Source organism: Halichoerus grypus, chromosome 8 (genome assembly GCF_964656455.1).
Source record: "Halichoerus grypus chromosome 8, mHalGry1.hap1.1, whole genome shotgun sequence".
NCBI lineage: Eukaryota > Metazoa > Chordata > Mammalia > Carnivora > Phocidae > Halichoerus > Halichoerus grypus.
The window spans coordinates 5,625,459-5,645,357 of NC_135719.1; the positions used below are offsets into that span (position 1 = coordinate 5,625,459).

The 19,899-nt window shown below is 57.1% G+C and overlaps 1 protein-coding gene across 6 annotated transcripts in view; it reads right to left on the reverse strand.

The window, feature by feature from the left end:
• Positions 1 to 19,899, reverse strand: part of SEMA4B (semaphorin 4B) — a 38,587-nt gene that overhangs the window by 3,796 nt on the left and 14,892 nt on the right. For all 6 annotated transcript variants that reach the window (XM_078078865.1, XM_036095645.2, XM_078078862.1 and 3 more), the window contains 12 exons: positions 7,966 to 8,129; positions 7,742 to 7,804; positions 6,082 to 6,180; positions 5,292 to 5,403; positions 4,910 to 5,023; positions 4,619 to 4,770; positions 3,565 to 3,746; positions 3,292 to 3,442; positions 2,209 to 2,419; positions 2,011 to 2,126; positions 1,597 to 1,763; positions 220 to 305 (listed from right to left, as the gene is read on the reverse strand). In XM_078078865.1, coding sequence (XP_077934991.1) covers positions 220 to 305; positions 1,597 to 1,763; positions 2,011 to 2,126; positions 2,209 to 2,419; positions 3,292 to 3,442; positions 3,565 to 3,746; positions 4,619 to 4,770; positions 4,910 to 5,023; positions 5,292 to 5,403; positions 6,082 to 6,180; positions 7,742 to 7,804; positions 7,966 to 8,129 — 1,617 coding nt within the window. The remainder of the gene's footprint in view (positions 1 to 219; positions 306 to 1,596; positions 1,764 to 2,010; positions 2,127 to 2,208; positions 2,420 to 3,291; positions 3,443 to 3,564; positions 3,747 to 4,618; positions 4,771 to 4,909; positions 5,024 to 5,291; positions 5,404 to 6,081; positions 6,181 to 7,741; positions 7,805 to 7,965; positions 8,130 to 19,899) is intronic.

Genomic DNA, 19,899 nt, shown 5'->3' on the forward strand with positions numbered 1-19,899 from the left:
GCCCAGGGTAACGGGGGGCGGACCGGCATCCACAGGAGCCCCAGGCTCACCCCACCTCTCTCGGGACTGCACTCCTTGCGCCATGATGCGCAACTCTGGCGACTCGGAGTCTGGGACGAGGTCGTGAGGAAAGGCACTTACACCCACCACTGCCTGCGGGGGCCTTCTCAGCAGACCCGGCCCCCCCCCTCAGCTCCAACCCTTCTCAGGGCGACTCACCTGTTAGTACAGAAGACCGGGGCCCGGGGGAGGAAGTATTGCAGAGATCCCTGGTGTTAGCCCCCTCAATGTCCTGGATCCATGGCCTGAGGACCAGAGAGACTCAGAGGGAGGCCAGGAAACCACCATGCACCCGCTTGGCCCCATCCCCAGTGCAGCACATGGCGCTTCTCTGGCCCTGCGGCCCCGCAAGGGCCTGGGGCTCAGGGAGTGCCGGGCCCGAAGCCGGAGTAAAAGGCAGGTGGTTTCCCCAGGCTGACTGCCCTGCAGGGTCTGAACCAACATCTCCTCTGTCTACACAGTATTTATTTCAAATACAATTCACTACAATACTTCCCTGCACTACAAAAGCAACATGGACCTTTCTGGAAGGACAGCTGGATCTATACGCATGGCTCTCTTTTAAAGCAATGCACGTGCACGCACTTGCTTAATAAAACATAATAAAGAATAAAAGTAATCCGTGATACACTCACAAAACCTAAAAAAACTCAACCAAGTACAAACGCTGAAAACACTACAGGAGTCCACACCATCTACCAGCCGGTGGTGGTCGTGACAGGTGGCAGTTTGGGCGTGTCCTTCCAGGTGCACACGCGTGTGCTCAAATGGGATTCTCTGAAATATAAAACTGGCACCAGGTCTGTGTGTGAAGCAAGGACGCTACGAATGGGACAGAGTCCATTTTTATTTAAAATACATGTATTTTTGTTTATCACACATATATATAGAAAAACCCGGGAGGGTATGTATCAAAACCTCACTGCAGGGACGCCTGGGTGGCTCAGTCGGTTAAGCGTCTGCCTTCGGCTCAGGTCGTGATCCCAGGGTCCTGGGATTGAGTCCCGCATCGGGCTCCCTGCTCCGCGGGGAGCCTGCTTCTCCCTCTGCCTCTGTCTCTCTCTCTCTCTGTCTCTCATGAATAAATAAATAAAATCTTAAAAAAAAAAAAAAAAAAAAAAAACCTCACTGCAGTTCTCTCTAGGTGGTGGGATTCGGGAGAGTTTTTGTTTTGTTTACCTCTACTTCTCAAGTTTTCTATACGAACATCTTACAAACCCAATTTAGTGCTTCTGAAAGCGATTTTTAATCGGTTTGTTAATGGATTGTCACGTAGCTCTTATTTTTCGTTGAACACATGCACACGCCAATCCACAACCTCCTGCAAAGCTTTTCAGAGCCGTGCCACTTCATACTTTAGCAAACGAGGTCCCCGGCTCTACAGCCGGGTAAGGCAATCATCATTTACGGCCCCAAGCGGAACGCTTCTGAGAGTCAGAAGGGGAGCCGGTTCCTGATCGTGCCGCCCGTGGGGCTTCTACAGAGGGCCTAGGGGAGGTGCGCCGAGGCCCAGCGCGCAGGGCCGGGGGCTCTCACCTGGAGGCCGTCTCAGGCCGGTCGAGGCTGACGTGCCTGCACCTGGAACTGCTCCAAGCGCAGTAGGGGTCCCGGGCGAGGACGCAGTCCCCACAGCTCTGGTATAGGCTGCAGTTGGCGACGGGCACCTGGACCACGCCGGAGGACGCGGCGGCGTAGAGCAGTCCCTGTACGGACACGGACACGGGGCTGAGGGGCAGGAGCGGGAGGCCAGGGCCACCACCCACAGCCGCACCCGGCCACTCCCCAGGGAGCCTCCTCTCACGCTCCCGGCACCCCGCTTTGTGCTGCCTTATGCCACGAGCCTGGATCTTTCCCTCCTGCTGGCGCCAGGGAGGAAAAGCTGGCCGGGGCCCGCCAGTCCATGGCAGAGGGGCAGCCGAGCACGCTCCCCTGGCTCTTCCTCCAGCTCACCCTGCTGGCGTCCAGGAGCAGGTTCTGGACGGGCTGTCCCGGTGGGAAGATCTGGAGCTCCTCAATGATGTGCACCCTGGAGCCCACGGCCACCGCCTTGTGCAGCCGGCCATCACCTGGAACACGGACGGCACTCAGACCCACATCCCAACAGCCGGGGCTCCTCGACCCCGAGCCTGCCCTGCTGTGGGCACTCACCGGTGCCCAGGAAGAGCACGTCATAGGTGCGGTGCAGGCCAGGCACCCGGTGGACGGCCACACGCTGGTAGCGGGCCCGGGGCTGCAGCAGCAGGAGGCGGCTGCGGACCTGCCCGTCCATCAGGAAGTGGTCCTTGAGGAAGTTCAGCACACGGTCTGGGAGTTGCAGGGATGAGGTGATCCTCCTCTCCCGGGCACTGTTGGTGATGCACTGAAGGAAGAGGCGGCGGTGTGAGGTGGAGGGCTGCTTAGGGCAGCACGCAGGAGGGGAGCCTGGAGACGCGGCCAGGACTGCTGGCCCTGCCCACCCCGGTGCACAGGATGGGTATCTGCCCACCCCCCCGGAAGCCATGGCCCGTCACTTGGTTCTGCATGGAGCCAACACACCGATCTGGAGGCCCAAGGGCAAAGCCTGGATATGGGGCACCCAGGGGCCCTGGCTGGCAGGGTTCCCCCTTCCTGCCCAGGCCCCTCACCCTCAGGCCTCAAGAAGCATGACCACCCTTCATGCTCCTTTTGCCAGTGCTCGAAGGAAGCCCTGGCTGGCCGGGTTTCCTAGTGCAGGGGTCAGAGGGTGCTCTCTCGGGGCCGCAGGGAAGTAAGGCCCAGATGCCCATGACGAGAACAGCTCAGTGACACTCTTCTTTGGCTCTGCTCCCCCCTCTCACTTTCCTGTTCCCTCATGGTGCTTCCTGGAGTCACCTCCCACATCAGCTGCTGACACTCATATCCTTGTTTCAAGGTCTGCTTTGGGAGGGAGTCCATGAGGCTGGAAGGACAGAAGGAAGATGTCCCCATGGCCAGGCCACTCCGTCACTCCCTAGATAAGGAGCCCACAGCTGAGTAGGGGAGAGGCCCGAGCGAAGGGACAATGACAAGAGCGCACACTTAAGTGCTGGGACGGGAGCACACCGGCTCACCCTGAGGCAGGTTTCGGCCATTCCAACATTCACAGCCACGTCCAACCCAGTAAGACAAGCAGGCCGGGGCTTTGGCCCCCACTTCCAGGATGAGAAAACAGACGCAGAGAAGCCAGCCGGGCGTGGGGAGCCATGCTGCCAGCAGCCAGCAGCCAGTACTCACCGCTCCGGGCCGGGGCGTGGGCACTGGGTGGGTCACCGTGTACCACTGCTGTGTCTCGCGGTTCACCTCCTTGTAGAGGCCGCTGAAGGCATTCTGCACGTCCTTCATGGTGAAGACGCACACGGCAGAGCCCTCTGTGGTCCCCCTGTGCCTACAAAGGAAGCGGCTGGATGAACCCAGGAGCCCTGGGGCGCGGGATGCGGCCAGGTCTTGGGCCCCAGTCCCAGGCACCCCCCGCCCTCCCATCTCCAGTTAGGTCCCGGGGGGCTGTACCACTGGGATGTGAAGACCCCATAGAACAGGGTGTCAGGCCAGTCCTGCGGGCTGGGGCTCAGCGTGAAGACATCCTGCAGCACATTGAACGGGAAGCCGTCGTCTGGCCGCGAGCACAGCAGCTGGGCCTTCAGGAAGGACGTCCAGCGCTGCTGCAGGACCCGCTCACCGCCCTCGTCCCCCTGGGGGAGGGAGAGAGAGGCTGGGCGTACGCACGGGCCGCCGGGGGGAACCTGGGGCTCCTTGCGGCCCCTCCCCAGTGGTAGCTACACAGACACCCGGAGGGGCAAGCCACAGCCAGGGCGGAGTTCCATTTAGAATCAGGAAGACATGAAGGTGGGGTCCAGGTCCCATCACCGGGAGGCTGGCCAAGTAAACGAGGGTGCCCTCCTTACTGCAGAGTACCCGGAAACGGACAGACGGGAGCCTGCCTACACACAGGGAAGGAGGTCATGATTCCCCAAGAGCAGGGAACCTGAATACCCACACTGCAGAACTCTTGCTTGTAAATAGCTTTTTAATTCTATAAATACCTACCTATTTACACATATACCAAAAAAAGGAAATAGATTATCAAGGAATATTCTAATCATCTGTGGTGCGGCAGGAGGATGCTGACACTAACAGTCAACATTTAGTTTTTGCCTAGCACACTCCTAAAAGCTTTCTGGGGATGGATTTAGCCCACATAAGTCTGAGGCAGGTCTTATTATGCCCACTGAACAGATGGGGACGCTAACTGAGAGGGCACGGGATTTGCCCAAGGTCACAGGACCGGTGGGGTCGGAACTGAGGCAGCCTGGCTTGAGTCTCTGCTCTCTGTCGTGATATTACACTGCCTCTTTCTATTGTAAGTGGTTTTTGTGTGTACTTTTCTGTACTTTCGCATTTTCTTAAATAGGAAAAAACATGAGAGCTATTTTAATTTAAAAGGACAGAGAGAAAAGCAGTTAGCCAAGCTGTTCCTCCTGGAGGACAGAGGAGGCCTCCTGGTGTTTCCTGATCCTGCATCGGGGGAGCCTTCGGGGTGTCTGGGGCAGCCCGGCCCCCTCACCTTGCAGATGCGGGCGATGCGGGACACGATGGTGTTCTCAAAGAACTCAAACTCCTGGCCAGTCTCGCTGAAGAAGAAGTAGATCTTGTCATCGTCCCCTTCCAAGCTGCCCAGGCTCTCGGGAATATAGGCCGAGGCCACAAACGCTGGGTCTGTGGGACCAATGAGGAGTGTAGTGAGCCTGGGAATCCCAGACAGGAGAGAGATTGTTCTTGGCCTGGCCCTGAGGGGAGAGCGTGCCCCTCCCTGGGCTCTGGGGACTGCCCACTGGCTGTGTGGGGAGGATTTCACCTTGGAGCCAGTTGAGGGAGCTCTCGGTCTTGGTGGGGCGGAGGCTTTGGCTCCGGGAGATGGCCGGGTCGTTCCCTTGGAAGCTGCTGACTGTTCCAGTATAGAGCTCACCATCTGCCAAGAGAACATTCCCATGGGAATGGCCCCTCAGCACAGGGCCCTGAGTGACCCCAGCACTGCCTATCTCGCCTGAGGTGGACAGGGAAGGGAGTGGGAACTGGGAAAAGCCAAACCCAAGGGCAGCCAAGGGTCACTCTGTGCCCCCTGGGACTCAGCATGGCGGGGACCCACCAGCTCAGGCCTGGGACCTAGGCTGCCCACCTTCCCACCCCCACACGGAGCCTTGCTGAACTCATTCTGCCACTCTGCCCCCAACACTCACCAACCACCAGGGCCGTGGACTTGAAATTGGGGTCAAAGGGACAACGGCCCTTGCCATCTTCCAGGAGGATGTGCCCCACCTCGTCCTGTGCCAAAGTGAAGTTCTCCACATTCTGCAGGGAAGCAGATGGAAGAGGTCAGGCGCACGCCAGGAAATGTGTGGGCTTGGAGGGAAAGGAGGGGGGTGTGCCAGAGAAGGCTGCTCCGTGGGGGGCGAGAGGGGAGGCAGGCCCTCCTCCTCATCTCTGCACCCAGGGCGCAGTCGCGGGCACCATCTGGCAGGGACCCTCTGCGGTGGACATTACTAGTCCCAGTGACCACAGGAGAGACACGACAGGACTCAGAAGGGGTGGCAACATGATTCACGCCCGGTCTGACTGACTCCAAAGGCAGTGCTCCAACCCACTGCCTCAAAACGCCACCCTCTGCTAAGGTGTGGGTAAAACAGAAACCAGGAGTGAGTGTGTGCGAGGAGGGGTCGGGGAGGTGGGCTGTGGAACTGAGTGAGGGCAGGGGAGAGCTCGAGGAAGCAAGAGAGGGTGTGAGTCCTGGGCTGGCCAGGACCTTGGCGCCCGGGGGTGTTCTCTTGCACCCCTCTCCGCCCCCTGCCAGCCAACCCGGCCACCAGATCTGGGGCTGGGCCTCAGGGCTCTCAGACCTACTGCCCCCTAGAAGCTGCGCCCTGGGCCCTGCCCTGGGCCCGGGATCAGTGCTGGGGAACAGCGCCTGGTGTGGAGAGGGGCAGCCGCCAGGCCAGCCCCAAGCGAGCCTGGGCAGAGGGGGGCACTCACGATGTAGGTGCACACGGGGCTGAAGGCCGCCGTGCCGCAGGTGAACAGGTGAGTGCTGTTGAGTGGCAGGAGGATCTTGACGTAGTTCTGACAGTCGCGCTGGGGAAGGAGGGAGGAGGCTGTCAGGCCCAGGCAGGCCACCAGGGGACACCGCCAAGCCCTCACCACCAGTGTGTGCGGGGCGCGTGGGGCAAGCTGCTGCTCTCTGGAGCTCCTCATATCCCGGGGCAAATGAGAACCCAGCAGCGTCCCGGGGCAGAGTACGCTGAGGACCAAGGGGCATGTGCACTGGAGGGGGGCCTGGGGCTCGGCTAGTTCTGCGTTCCGGAAACTTCCTTTCAGTCTGGGAGTGAAGGCACAGAATCCCTCCCCTTAGGTGGTCTTTGCCCCCTGAGGGTCTTTTTCGGAACCTCAGTGAAAACCTCTGGTCCTCCCCACCTGCCTGGTGAGGTAAGCCACAGCCCAGAGCAGGACCCTGGACCCCAGACTCATGGATCGCCTCTGCAAGGGCGTCTAGCGGTGTCTCCAACCAAGCATCTGACTGTTTGCCCAAAACTTTATCCTCTGAGACCTGTCCCCTTTCAGCTGCTCAGGCTCCAAACCTGGAGGTCAGCCCCGACTCCCCTCTAACACATCCCCCATTTCCCATCAGGAAGTCCTGGTGGGCCCACCCTTAAACTACATCCGGAATCTGGCCATTTCTCACTCCCTTGACTGGGGCCACCCTGGTCTGGTCCCCCTCACTGGGCTCCCTCCCTGTGTCCCCACAGAAGTCACCCTCCGCCACGGCAGCCAGAGCGACCCTTTTAAAACACATGCCAACCATGGCGCTCCCCTGCCCAGCCCTCCGGTGGTTCCCCAAACACCTCGCTCAGAGTCAGTCCAGTCCTGCCCGTTCTCCAGGTATCCCACGGCCAACTCCCTCAGCAACGTCTAGTCCTGACGCAAATGTCACTTTCTTAATGAGGTGTGGCCTGACTACCTGGTTCAAGTGGCTGCGTTTGGCCTGTTGTTCTTCCTTCTTTTTCACAACCGTATTGCCAGTGTCTAAAAGGACTTGAGCACAGAGCACGTGCTTGATAAACGTTTGTCCATTAAGAGGTCGGGGAAGGCAGGACTCGAACCTGCGTCTGACCTCAAGTCTGGGGCTCTTTCGCCTTCGCCTCAGCCGCCTCCTGCTACATGCAGGACAAGAGGTCCCCGGGGACAGGGGAGAGTGCTTCACACTCTCCAGCAGAACCCCAGGCTGGACCAGAACCCCACACCCAGCGGTCCGGCCAAAACCACCCCAGGATCGGTCAGACCTGCTCTAGCACCCCATCCGCGGGGGGATACCCAGTCATTGCTCTTGCTGGAAGCCGGCTTTATTTGGTTCTGATTAGGCGCCAGGTGCCCTACACGTATTAGCTCACTGAATCCTCACCCCAAGTCCTGTGAGACAGGCATCATTATCCCCATTTTACAAGTGGGGACACTAAGGCTCCGAGAGGCCAATCTACTTGTCCCAGGTCACAGAGATAGGTATAGGGCCAAACGCAGGCGTGGCCATCTCTGAAGCCGCAGCTGGCTACACTCCTCCCACATCCTGCCTCCACGCCAGGGCCGGGGCCCCTCTCTCCATCCCTCGCTCGGCCCGAGCGGCCTCCAGGCGCTAGCTCACCCGCGGGTCCTTGCCCTTGAAGCTGCACTGCTGTCTCCTCTCGGCGTCCGCGCTCCATGGCAGCTGCAGAACGGGAGAAGGGGGTGCGCAGGTGGGAATGGGGGGTGCGCCCGGCCCCTCTTCTCCCCTTTGCAGCATCTTCACACCCAGAAGGTCGGTCTTTCCATCCATCTGCCCCTCTGCCATCCTCTGCCCAGCCTAGCCAGCCCCGGGCACCTTCTCACCTCCTGGTACACCCCGCCAGGCAGGAAGCTGGTGCTGGTGTTGAGAGCAAAGAGGGCCTCTCGGGCGCCCACATACAGAGTCTTGCCATCCCTGCTCAGCAGAAGGGCCGTGTAGTTGGAGACGTTTTCCGCTCCAAATCTGAGGAATGGCCGCTCTTGGGAGCCTGGGGAGAGGAAGATGGACATTCCCTGGGGCCCACGCCTCCCACCAGACACGTCTCCCACCAACCTCAAGGACGGGCCGATCTGAAGGGAAGTGAGGAAGGCAGCGCACGGCAAGGAGCTGGGGATGGGCGGATTAGGCTGAAAGGGGAACAGCATTCCTGGACTCTCAAACATTATGTTAGAGACAAATGCACAAAGATGAATGTAAAAGAACATTTATTATAGCGCCATTCACATTAGTGAAAAATGGGCAACAACCTAAGTGTCCAACCATAGGGGATGAGATGAAAAGACGCCATTAACACTGCACTCCATGGGATATGATGCAGCTGGTAAAAATGATGTTGTATTAGAAACACCAGGAAAACAAGCAAACAAAATTAAACAAGAAAAACATGGTCAAATATGAAGCAAACTAAAATATAAAGTGGTGGGTCTTGAGCATGTAAGAGAATAAAAGAAAAGAAAGGACATTTAACACCCTCCTTGAGTAGCATCAGATCCAAGGAGAAGGACCTGTGAGGATGGCCCACCCCACCCTGGTCCCGCAGCAAAAGATTTACGATGGCCGAGGGAAGCAAATGCAGGGCGCTGGTCTTTACCTCGCAGTACCAGCTCACAGTCACTCATCGAAGATTTATGGTTATAAAACAATGCAAACTTGACCTCAATGTACAACAGAGAGACGCTGTGATGCTGGGTACCAGGGTTGTTAAGGAAAAAATGGAGTCTCTATCTCCTTGGGAGAGCAAAGAGGGCCACAAGATATTATCAATGGTTAATGGAATAAGAAACTGAGGTTTAAGTATAAAAAAAATTTTTTTTTAAGTTTCTTTACTTTTTTAGTAACCTCTACCCCCAACGTGGGGCCTGAACTCATGACCCCAAGATCAAGAGTCACATGCTCTACCAACCGAGCCAGCCAGGCACCCCTCAGGATAATATTTTAAATTACAGAGGCAACCCAATATAGTGGCAGAAAAATGTCTGCAGGAGGTGGGGAAGGCTGATGGACGTGATGGAAAGCCTTCTTTTTCTCAGCAGCAAATCAGTATATCAGGTAAGCCAAGCAATGGTAGTGCAAGCATTTTACTTAAGTATACGGAGGAAACCACTGTACTAACAAAAAGTCTGATTTAAAAGCCGTCCCTTTAACCAGGCCTGGGGCTGGGGATGACAGAGGCATTGGTCACTTTTCACAGTAAGTACTTTCACGCTTAAAAACGAATTACGTGCGTGTATCCTGGATATAAACTTGAAATACCTTTCATTGTTATAAAATACATAGTAACAGGGAAGATTCTAATTACCACCAAGTGAAGATGGTTATAAAACTGTATGTCTAGGGGCGCCTGGGTGGCTCAGTTGGTTAAGCGACTGCCTTCGGCTCAGGTCATGATCCCAGGGTCCTGGTATCGAGCCCTACATCAGGCTCTCTGCTCAGCGGGAGCCTGCTTCTCCCTCTCCCTGCCGCTCCCCCTGCTTGTACTCTCTCTGTCAAATAAATAAATAAAATCTTAAAGGAAAAAAAAAAAACCAGTGTCTAGTTAGATCTTATTTTTTGTGCGAAAAGTATAAACAGAAAAAGGAAAAACAAAAAAAGGGAAAAAAAATATCCAGGAGGGTGAATCACAAAATGCTGAAAACTGGTATCCCTGGTGGGAGTATAGGTAATTTTTTTTTTCCTTTTTACTTATCATGTTTGGATCCTATAATTAGCAGGTTACTCTTGTGTAATGCGAAAGAAATAGAAGGAAAAAAAAGAAAACGCACATTATCTGTCCAACCAGCGTACCATCTGTGCCTTGAGCAACTAATGGGTTTGAAGAAAATTATTTAAAAAATTCAAAGCAGCTGATAAGAAAAGAAAAACAAGCAGAAATGAGCCACCCTGCCCAGCCTCAGGTATCTCCTATCTGACCAATAGATTATGACCACGCAAACAGACACGGTCTCATGAAGCTAAGGGAGCAAAAGGAGCAACATGCCAACAAAGCACTTGTGAAGACAGCTTCGTGTGCTTTTACATGGTGAGTGTTTTTACGTACCCCCAGCCTGGTTCCACAAAGGGCAAGAAAACAAAGAAAAGAACGTAGTGAAACATAAACACTAAAATCAAGAACAGAGGAAAAAAAAAAAACCCCACAAATCCAAGGAAAACACCTAAACCGGAGAGTAAGGGCATATTCACACAGGCAGGTCAGAAGAGATCTTCACACAGCTACTAGAGATGGGCTGTGCCTTTAATGCCGAGCCTCCTGGTGGCTGAGGAGAAAAGGGAAATGAAGTGACCCTGTTCTTGCTGTCCAAGAGAAGGAACACACGGCAGCCATTCTGGAGAAGCTAAGCCTTTTGCCTAGCCACTAATGCTGAAGGAAGCCCGCAGGTGGGACGTCCTAGCAAAGCCAATGGGACATGGGATGGATAGCATCCCTCCAGCAAACAGGATGACAGAGCTCCCAAGGCCGCTCCCCACGATATCCCCTGGTGAGGGAAGATGAGGATGCAAGGTGACCAGTGCAGCAATCAATGGGGGAATGTGTGTGGCTCTGCAGCTGGGAGTCTTGTCATGCTCTAGAAGCAAAGTCAGAACTTGGGCGGGAGGGCGCCTGGGTGGCTCAGTTGGTTAAGTAACTGCCTTCGGCTCAGGTCATGATCCTGGAGTCCCGGGATCGAGTCCCACATTGGGCTCCCTGCTCGGCGGGGAGTCTGCTTCTCCCTCTGACCCTCCTCCCTCTCATGCTCTCTGCCTCTCATTCTCTATCAAATAAATAAATAAAATCTTTAAAAAAAAAAAAAAAAGAACTTGGGCGGGGGCGGGGGGCGCGGGAGCACTGGGAATTCATGGGGAAAGTCACGCCTAACATCCAGAGCCCAAACTGCGGTACTGAAACCATAGGGGTCGAGGCCTCTCTTTGAGCTATTAAGTCCAGAACTGCATGAGACTCTAGGTCTTCTGCCCCCAGTTCCCAACTCCTCACCACCTATCAGCACTCTACACGCTGGGAAGCCCAAAGAAAGTTTCTAGTTCTAATCCCCCACTTCTGTCAACCACAAAATTTCCAAACACAATGGGGCCGAATCGTGTTGCTTGCACTGTGTGCTGATGACCTTTTGGAACAAGCAGCCTGACCTTTTCATGCTCTGCTCCTAGGAAGTCACCCCCCTGAAGAGACCCCTCCAGCCGGCCAGCACAGATCCACACCCAGGAGGGTATTAACCCCTGCAGGCCAATGACTGCCCTACAACGGCTTACAAAGCCTTACAGAGGAAGAAACCAAACTTTAGAGAGACCAGGCAACTTACACAAAACCCCACAGCACAAAAGCAGCTGTGGTGGAAGGCTGGCTCAAGAGGTCTCCTTCCCGAAGAACCCCTGGCCGGCCACCGGCAGGATGCAGCAAAATCACCCAAAAGGCCTGATCCCCGTCCGGGTCCAGGCCTGCCCTAGGGGTGCTGCCGCCGCCGACCCAGGATGGCCTGACAACGTGCCATCTGACGAGCTCCCAGGTGATTCTCAAGCGGGAGGCCCACGGAGCACCCTCTGAAGAGCACCACGTAGGTCCTCTGGAGGGCGGTGCACGCCGGGTCACTGACCTTTGGCTGTCTCACATACATCCCGGGGATAATGGGGAAAATACAGCCCCCAGCGGCCTCACGAGGAGGAGTCCCGGAGACGCAGGCCAACGCCTTCCACGGCCCCTTCGTGGGTCTCCGAAAGCAAGGGCGGGCTCAAACTTGCCAATGCTTATCTGCCCGCACAGCAGGGGCATCTCCCCAGGGTGGGCTGGAAGTCTAGGCAGGAGGCCGCACTTGGAATCCATCCAGACACAGACATGCCGAAGGTCAGAGATAAGGTGCCGTCCAGGGGGCCGCTCAGCCCTACTCAGGCCTGGGAGGGAGTGGAAACCTGCCAAGGGTCACGTAGACAGAGCACAGCCAGGCTGGAAGGACAGCCGGGGCGTCAGTGGCCCCGGTACCCGCCCCGCCGCACCTCCTCCGGTCATACTGCGAGTACAGCCAAGGCAAGGGCAAAGGGACGGAAGGGGGCGAGGGGCCCCTGGCACCACACCTTCCCCTTCTGCGCATTCTCCCCCTTTGTCCCCCTGCCCCGCGCCTCTCAGACCAACGCCGTGGCGTCCTGAAGGCCTTGCTCCCCCGTGGTACCCCCCGGCCCGGGGGGCTGGCTTCCCAACTGGGAGTCTTGACGAGACAGAGATTAAGAGTACAGGCTCCGGAGTCTGAGACCTGGGCTCAAAGGCTGCCTCTGTCACTTACCGGCTGTTTGCCACCAGGACAAGCCACTTAACATCTTAGAGCCTCACTTTCCTTATCTGTAAAATGGGGATAATAGCACCTTTCCTCATAGGGTTGTTATGAGAAGAAATTAGATTATGTATGTAAATAACAACGTACATAATAACCCACATTTACCGAGAGCTTTACTCTGAACAACTTTGCACACGTTAGCCAAGTGCTGGCACGGGGTCTGGCACACGATCAACACTTGAGTGGATCAAAAACAAAATCCAAAAGCCCTGCAGGAAAATCCAGCCCAGCGAGGGCTGCCAGCGGAGCAGGGCTGTTTGGAGGAGCTGGGCCGCCCTCGTCCTCAGGGTTAAAAAAAACTGCCGCAGGGCGATTCCTAACCCCGGTCTGCACCTGGTCACGCGGGGCTCCCCGGCCAGAGCGCATCCGCTGACGCCGGACGGGTGTCGCAGGCACGTGCTGTGTGCCTGAGCTGGATCCTGCCCCCCGGTGTTCTGAGTGGCGTTCCAGCCCAGGTGCCTGGGGTCACCTCCAGAGTCACGGCACAGACGTCTGGGTGGGCCCTGCCTGAGGTGCGTGCGTGTGCGTGTGCGTGTGCGTGCATTGCACACCCTACCACGAGGCCTGTCCAGGCTTGTGGGTTTGCTCCGGGCTGCTTTTTGTGTAGAGGTGACTGGGAGGGGGTGTCAGCACACCTCGGGGGCAGTCTTAGCTTCTAGGCTGCTCTCCGTGTGGCAGAGAGGGCGACTCGTGTGCCCTCCTGGGCAGCCTGTCTGTGCTGCTCACACATCCCCCACATCCCCCACCCAGCGGGTTGGGCCAGTAGGGAGCAAACTGGTCTGCCTGAGGCTGTGGCCGGTTTTCCCAGGCGGATGAAACCTTTCTATCCACCCTGGGCAGGCCTGAGCTGGTGGCTTCCCCGGGGCGCCAGGGAGGTAGCACAGGGGCTGGCCTGGGGCTGCCTCCTTGGAGAGGGCACGTCAGAGCGACCTGCGGGGCCCCACTCCCCCCCACCCCCCGGGGCCTGGGGCTCTCTCTGCGGGAAGTGATGCGGGAACAACTCAGCCCCCAGCCTCAGCTAGAGCTTCTCCCCTTCCCTGTGACTCAGCCGGAAGCTTGGAGCTCTCTGGGGTGAGACAGGAATCGGGCTCAGCAGGGTCCCCACCCAGCCGAACCAGCGAGCTGCAGCAGGGCCGTGACTCAGAGCACCACCCCAGCTTTCTCTCCACGGTGGCTCCTGGCACCATGGCTGACGCTGACCTGGCCCTGACATCCTGCCCCCCGCAGGCCCCAGCAGGATGAGGCCAGAAAATGCCAGCTTCTCTGTGAAGAGCCAGGAAGGTGCCCCCAAGGCAGGGAGGCAGCTGGCTGCCCCTCAGCTCCAACCACAAAGTCCCCAGAGAGGGGTCTGGGCCCCAGGACAAGTCCCTGGGAGCCTCCCAAGAGGCTCCGTGAGAGCACCTCTTCCTCCCCAAGGCGTCACACTGGACTCCTGGACCCACTTGTACCTGTAGGAGCACCACTCCTAGGGCAGGACTGCTGACTCAGCAGCAAATGAGGGCACGTCAGCCGCCCGGGACGCACATCCTGCTCTACACCGCCCCGCCCAAGTGCTGGGGCAGGGCGGCCCGAGGGGCCAGAAGCGGTGGGCCCAACTGTCACCAGGCCACTACCGGGCCGAGCCCCCAAGCAGGGAAGGATTACTCTTTGCAGGGGAAGAGGGGCTGTGGGCCAAAAGTCCTCCCTATGCTGGGGTAACCAAGAAAGAGGTAAGAAGTCAAAGGAACCCAGCCTAGAAGCATCCCCTGTTCCTGGGGCAGGCACACTTAGGGAAGCCCACTTCCCAAATGGCCGTGCCTATGGCTTCCAGCGAGTGGGCCAAGAGCTCCTGCCAGAATCACCAGGTGGCCCCTCGCCCCTCAAAGGCACCCCCCCACCGTGTACCCTAACCCAGGACCTGTCATGAGCTGTCATCACCTCGGCAGCGTCCCCTCCACCAGGACCAAGGGCAGCTCCTCTGTTCCCTAATAACCCCTCTCCCGACTGCCCAAGAGTCCACCTTCCTCCTCTCACAGACGTCTCCTGTTTTCTGAAGAAACTGGGACCAGGGGCACCTGGGTGGCTCAGTTGTTAAGCGTCTGCCTTCGGCTCAGGTCATGATCCCAGGGTCCTGGGATCGAGCCCCGCATCGGGCTCCCTGCTCTGCGGGAAGCCTGCTTCTCCCTCTCCCACTCCCCCTGCTTGTGTTCCCTCTCTCGCTGTCTCTCTCTCTGTCAAATAAATAATAAATAAAATCTTTACAAAAAAAAAAAAAAGAAACTGGGACCATCAGGTATGGACAACCTCAATTTCCCACTGCCTCCCTATCTCCTCTGAGGCCAAGTACCGTGTTGTCAACCTCTGCCTCTCAGAAAGCCGTTTTTTTCCTTCAATATTCAGCCTAGAAATCTATGTGCCTCCCTACTCTCCTTTGCAGCCAAACTCCTGAAGAGAAGAGCCGCCCAGAGCTGTCTCCATTCCTCACCTCCCACTCACCCCGACTGGGAGAGTCAGGCCTCAACCAGCCCCACACTCGCCAGCGGCCAGGCATCACCTCACTGCCAACCTTCAGACACTGAAGGGCATGGCCTCTGCAGCACCGGGCCTGGTGGAGGCCCCCTGTCCCCCAGGTGTGGGCCACAATGGCCTCAAGGGTCACTTCCCGTCTCCCTGCCACTCCTTCTGGGCCTCCATCCCTCCAAGAGCTAATTTACCGGAGCATCTACTACACATTTTCAATGGATTGAATGCATGGAGTCCTGGCAAGGTGGTTGTGAAGGAGGCCTGACCACCTGAGGTTTTCAGGGGAGAGCTGCCTGCAATCAGCCAGTTAGGAAGAGTGGTGGAGCCGGGATTGGAACCTGGGCTGGCAGCTCTGGCGTCTGTGTCATTAACCTAACTGCCGTCGCTCTGGAGTCTGCTCTTTCATGTTGTTCCCTGGGGTCTGCCCTTGGCCTCGAGATCACACACCCACACCCATCGCTTCAACAATCCAGACACTGGCGAACCCCAAATCTCGCCATCAGTGCAGATCTTCCATCCAGCGGGAGACTGGCCATGACCACTGCCCACCACTGCCCCCTTCGGCTTGGGCTCTCATGCCCTGCGTCACCCACTGGAAACCTGGACAGGTTCCTTCCTCCCTCTCCCTCACCCCACGGACATCCCATCCATAATCAAATCCTGCCAATTTTCCCTCCTTAATACTTGCCAAATCTATCCCATTTGCTACGACAGTCCTGAGCCAGGCCACCACCCGTCCCGCCTGGGATACCATGACAGCCCCCAACAGGCCCCTGCCCCCAGCCCGGCCTCTGTGCTGCAGCCACAGGGCTCTCGGGGAACTGTCCTGGTCCATCAGGTATGGACAACCTCAGTGTGCCCCACTGTCCAAGCCCCTAACTCGCCAGCCCTCGCCACATCTCCCTCCCCTGCTTCAACGGAGAGACACCAAGCTGCAACTCAAGGTCCTATTTCTCTCACCTTTACTCAAGGCCTGGAACGCCCTTCCTTCTCACCAATTCCTACTCATCCTGAGACTCAGCTTGGTTTCACCTCCTCCAGGAGGCCTTCCTGAATCCCCAGCTGGGCGAGGGCCCCCTCTCTGCGCCCGTCACTTCCCCTTCACACCTCTCACGGTGCACCGGCCACGTGGTTTGCTGATGGCTTTCTGTGTCTGTCTCCTCCACCCAGTCGAGAGCTCCTTGAGGAGCAGGACGCGCTTATTCATATTTGTATCATCTGGCCAGGTAAGGTCCAAGGAACATGTCATTGAATGCTAAGTCCCAATTCAGGGTACTCTGATCCAGGGAGGGGTCTGAGATTCCAAGAGGACAGCCTAGAGGTCCCGAAGCCTCTCGCTCACAAGAGCGTGTCTGAGAAGCACTGCCCTGCTCAGCCCCCTCCCCAAAGCACTGAGCACTCAGTCCCGCGAGCTCCGGGCCCAGACAGAAGCGTGACAGCTGACAGACAGGAGAGAGGTCACAAGGGCTGCAAAGGGGAGCCGCACTGCCCACATGTGAGTCCTGACTTATCACTGACCAGCTGTGCAGCTCGGAACAGGGACCTGCTGTCCCTGAGAGGGAGCCCTCACCGGGCTGCCGCAAAGACCAGATAAATGCAGTGTGGAAAAGTGCCAAGTCCTGCTCCCAGATTAGGGGGCCACCAACAATCAGGACTGACCCTATCCGTACCCGCCCCTGCTCCTCCTGCCGCCCTCCTTCCTCCCCACCCTTGCTCTGAGTAAATACCCACACTCTGGCCACCTCAGCAGCCCACTCATGCAGAAGAGAGGGGACAAGGGCAGGTGGGGCTCCAGCCGCCCGGAGGCAGGAGCCCCTTTGAAGAGGTGACTAGTGCTCAGCCCCAGATGCATGTTGCCAAGTTGACCGGGGGCCCAGCCTTGCCAGAACTTCAGAAGAACTGGAAAATTGGATTTTTACCTTACATTTCCTGAGTTTTAAATATCAGCAACTAATTAAGATTTCCTAAAACACTTGGAGGCCAAAGAAAATCTACTTCCGTGCTGGCTCTGGCCTGCCATCCCACCCCCCCGCCGCAGGGTGCAAACCTGTGTCCGAGACGTTTGCTCCTGGTCTCCTGAGTGGACCGTACTTCCATCGTGGCCACACCATCCGGGGCCTCAGCCGGATCCCGTTCCCATCCAGGGAGTGACCTCCGTATGTCTCTTTACCAGATGGACAAACGTAACCTATCAACTATTCCAGGGCCAAGCTGGGCCATTCTGCTGCTTCCCCGCACTTCACAACTGAGGCTGGAAGCAGCTGTTCTAACGGACACAATGTGGTTCTCGAGTCAGAGAGCTGTAGCCCACAGCTTGACCCCAAACCTTTCTAGTCGCATGACCCTGACCGCGTGAGTTCGCTTCTCCAAGCCTCGGGCCCCCCACAGGATGCAGCGACCCCACCTCCAGCGCCCGGCACACGGTGGGTGCCCCAACCCGGGCAGCTTTCTTTCCTGTCTGTTAGCACCCCTCAGAGGATGAGCAAGGGGAGGCCAAAAAGGAGAGGAGTCTGCTCATTTGGCCCCCGTTTAGTAGCAGTTATGATAAAATGAGAAATTTCTGTCTACTGGACCCACTGAAACCCCCTCCCCACAGCCCCACCTCTCTGAACCCTACTAACCGTCAAGATGGGCTTTTCAGAGGACCCATCAGTGCAGAGCAGAGAGATCCCACAGAGAACACGTTGAATGCTAAGTCCCAATTCAGGGTACTCTGGTCCAGGGAGGGGTCTGAGATTCCATTCAATCTCAGGGAGGCAGAGCCATATGCCTTGGACAAAATACTTCACCTCTCTGAACCTCAGCTGTCTTATCTGTAAAATGGGGATAACTTTACCCACCGTGTAGGGGGAAACAAGACAACTAAGCCTGGCGCCCACAGTAGCTCTATACCCACTACCTTACTTTCTACCTTCTTCTAGACACGAAACACTGCAACACAAACGCGAGGACACCGGTTGTGCCACCTCAGGGCTGCAGGTGGTCCTGCCCCGAACCGGAGAGGCTCACAGAGGAGTGGCGGCTAGAAAAGGACCAGGGAGACTGCATAGGGCTAGGCACAGAGAAAAGGCTCGCCTATGGCCTTGAGGATGGCGGGAGATGGGGTGGAGCCTTTACGGGACCTCGGGCATCTGTCCCAAGACGGCAAACTCCATGTGAGCCACTCTCCACCCTGGACACAGCGGAGCCTGGCCGGGAGGACAGAATGCAAGGAGGAGGGGCAGGGGTCCACGGGGGGGGGGCCCCATCAGAGGCCTCTCCACCCATCCTGAGCACCCACGGCAGGGTGGGGGTCGGGCCACAGCCTCTAGAAGGGGACAAAGGAAAGAGCGACTACATAAGCCGAGTCCAGCCTTTTCCCAGGCTCTGTGCCATCTTCTGTCTCCCTTGCGTGGAGGATGAACGTGCAGGTGTATCCAGATGTGCCCCCAAACTTGTGCAAGCTTAGAGTTTTGCTGGGCTGGCTTACAGGCATTTCGACACCCAGCTGAATGTGGGTTATGCACAGGGCAGAGTGGAACCAGTGAGGGGCAGGGCAGAGGGAGAGGTGCGGTCCACCCCCAGGCAGAGGAAGTTCTTAGGGGGAAAGAACAACTTCAAAGAGCTGAACCAGGAGCACTTAAAAAGTGCACTAAATTCAGCAGGACCCCTTGGGTGACTTGCTTTGTCTTCCACCCCAGAGCAGGGGGTGGGACCTGCACTATGCCATTCTCTGACCTGGCAGGTCTTGGCAGCTAGCAGCGGGCCTGCCTACAGCCAGCGCTCAGTGTCACCCAAATGGATGCAAATAACCTCACCAAGCGAGGCAGGCAGGGAATTTCCACCCGAGAGAACGGAGGCCGCTACCTTTTACTGGGGACGGAGCACGTGCCAGGCACTGGGCCAAACACTTTCCATACATTATTTCCTGTAATCCGCTCAGAGCCCTGGGAGATGGGTCCTGCCATTATCCCCGGCTTGCCCCAGGTGGTGCAGCTAGGGGGCGAGTGAGTCTTCAAAGCCCGGCTAGTAGCGCCCATAGTTCACAGCGCTTTCCACTTGGCTCTGAAGGGGCCACGAAGATGCCAGGCCCTGGGACAGAGCTGAAGACAAACGCTCATGTGGAGCTGAGGCCACATTCAGGAGGAAGGCCTGTCCCCAGCCAGCAAGACTCTGAAAGCGGCCTGCACTGGGGGCTTCTCGGGGCAGCCCTGACCCTGGGTGTCCACTCCGGGGTCAGAGGACAGGCCGCTGATTTGTCCAATGCCCAGTTCCCCGGCTCAATGGGGTTTTGTTGACTGCAGTTCGCAAGGCCTATGGATTTATTTCCAATCTGGTTTGGAAACACTGTGTCCAGACCTTTCCAGACAGGCACTTCTGGGGCAGGGGGAAATTAATAACTCCTCTTAATTGCCCAAATAAGGGAACTCAATAAGACTTTCATGAGCCAAAGGAGGTTTGCTTTGTTTCTTTCTACACAGCCCGGCTGGGGGGCAGTGGCCTTGCCGCTCACACACCCGGCGCCATTCTTTCCACTCGGCAGCCCTCCTCTTCTGAGCCTTTGGTCCTGGAACGTCAAACTACGCTTTCCAGCGCAAGAGAACCAAAATTCCACACACTTCTTTGAAGCATTCCTTCCACAGAGACAAGTAACTTCCCTTTAAGGCCTCTCCTTGTCCAGCTGGCCCTGGAGTCCCCAGTTCCCCTCCCCCTCTTGGCCACTGGACGAGACCACAAATGGGGGATCCCCTCCTTTACGGTCCCAGGAATCTGCTGCGGATTAACAGCAATGAGGAGAGTTCCCTAGGAAGGACCCCACACACGAACTGGACGCTCCACTTCCAGAGACTTTGTTTCAAACCACAGACACAGCTCACTGTCCCTAGGCATCCGGGCCCTTGGGGAGCTTGGGTGGGAACGCAGTAGGGGAGGACAGGTAGCCTGAAAGGGAGGTGCAGT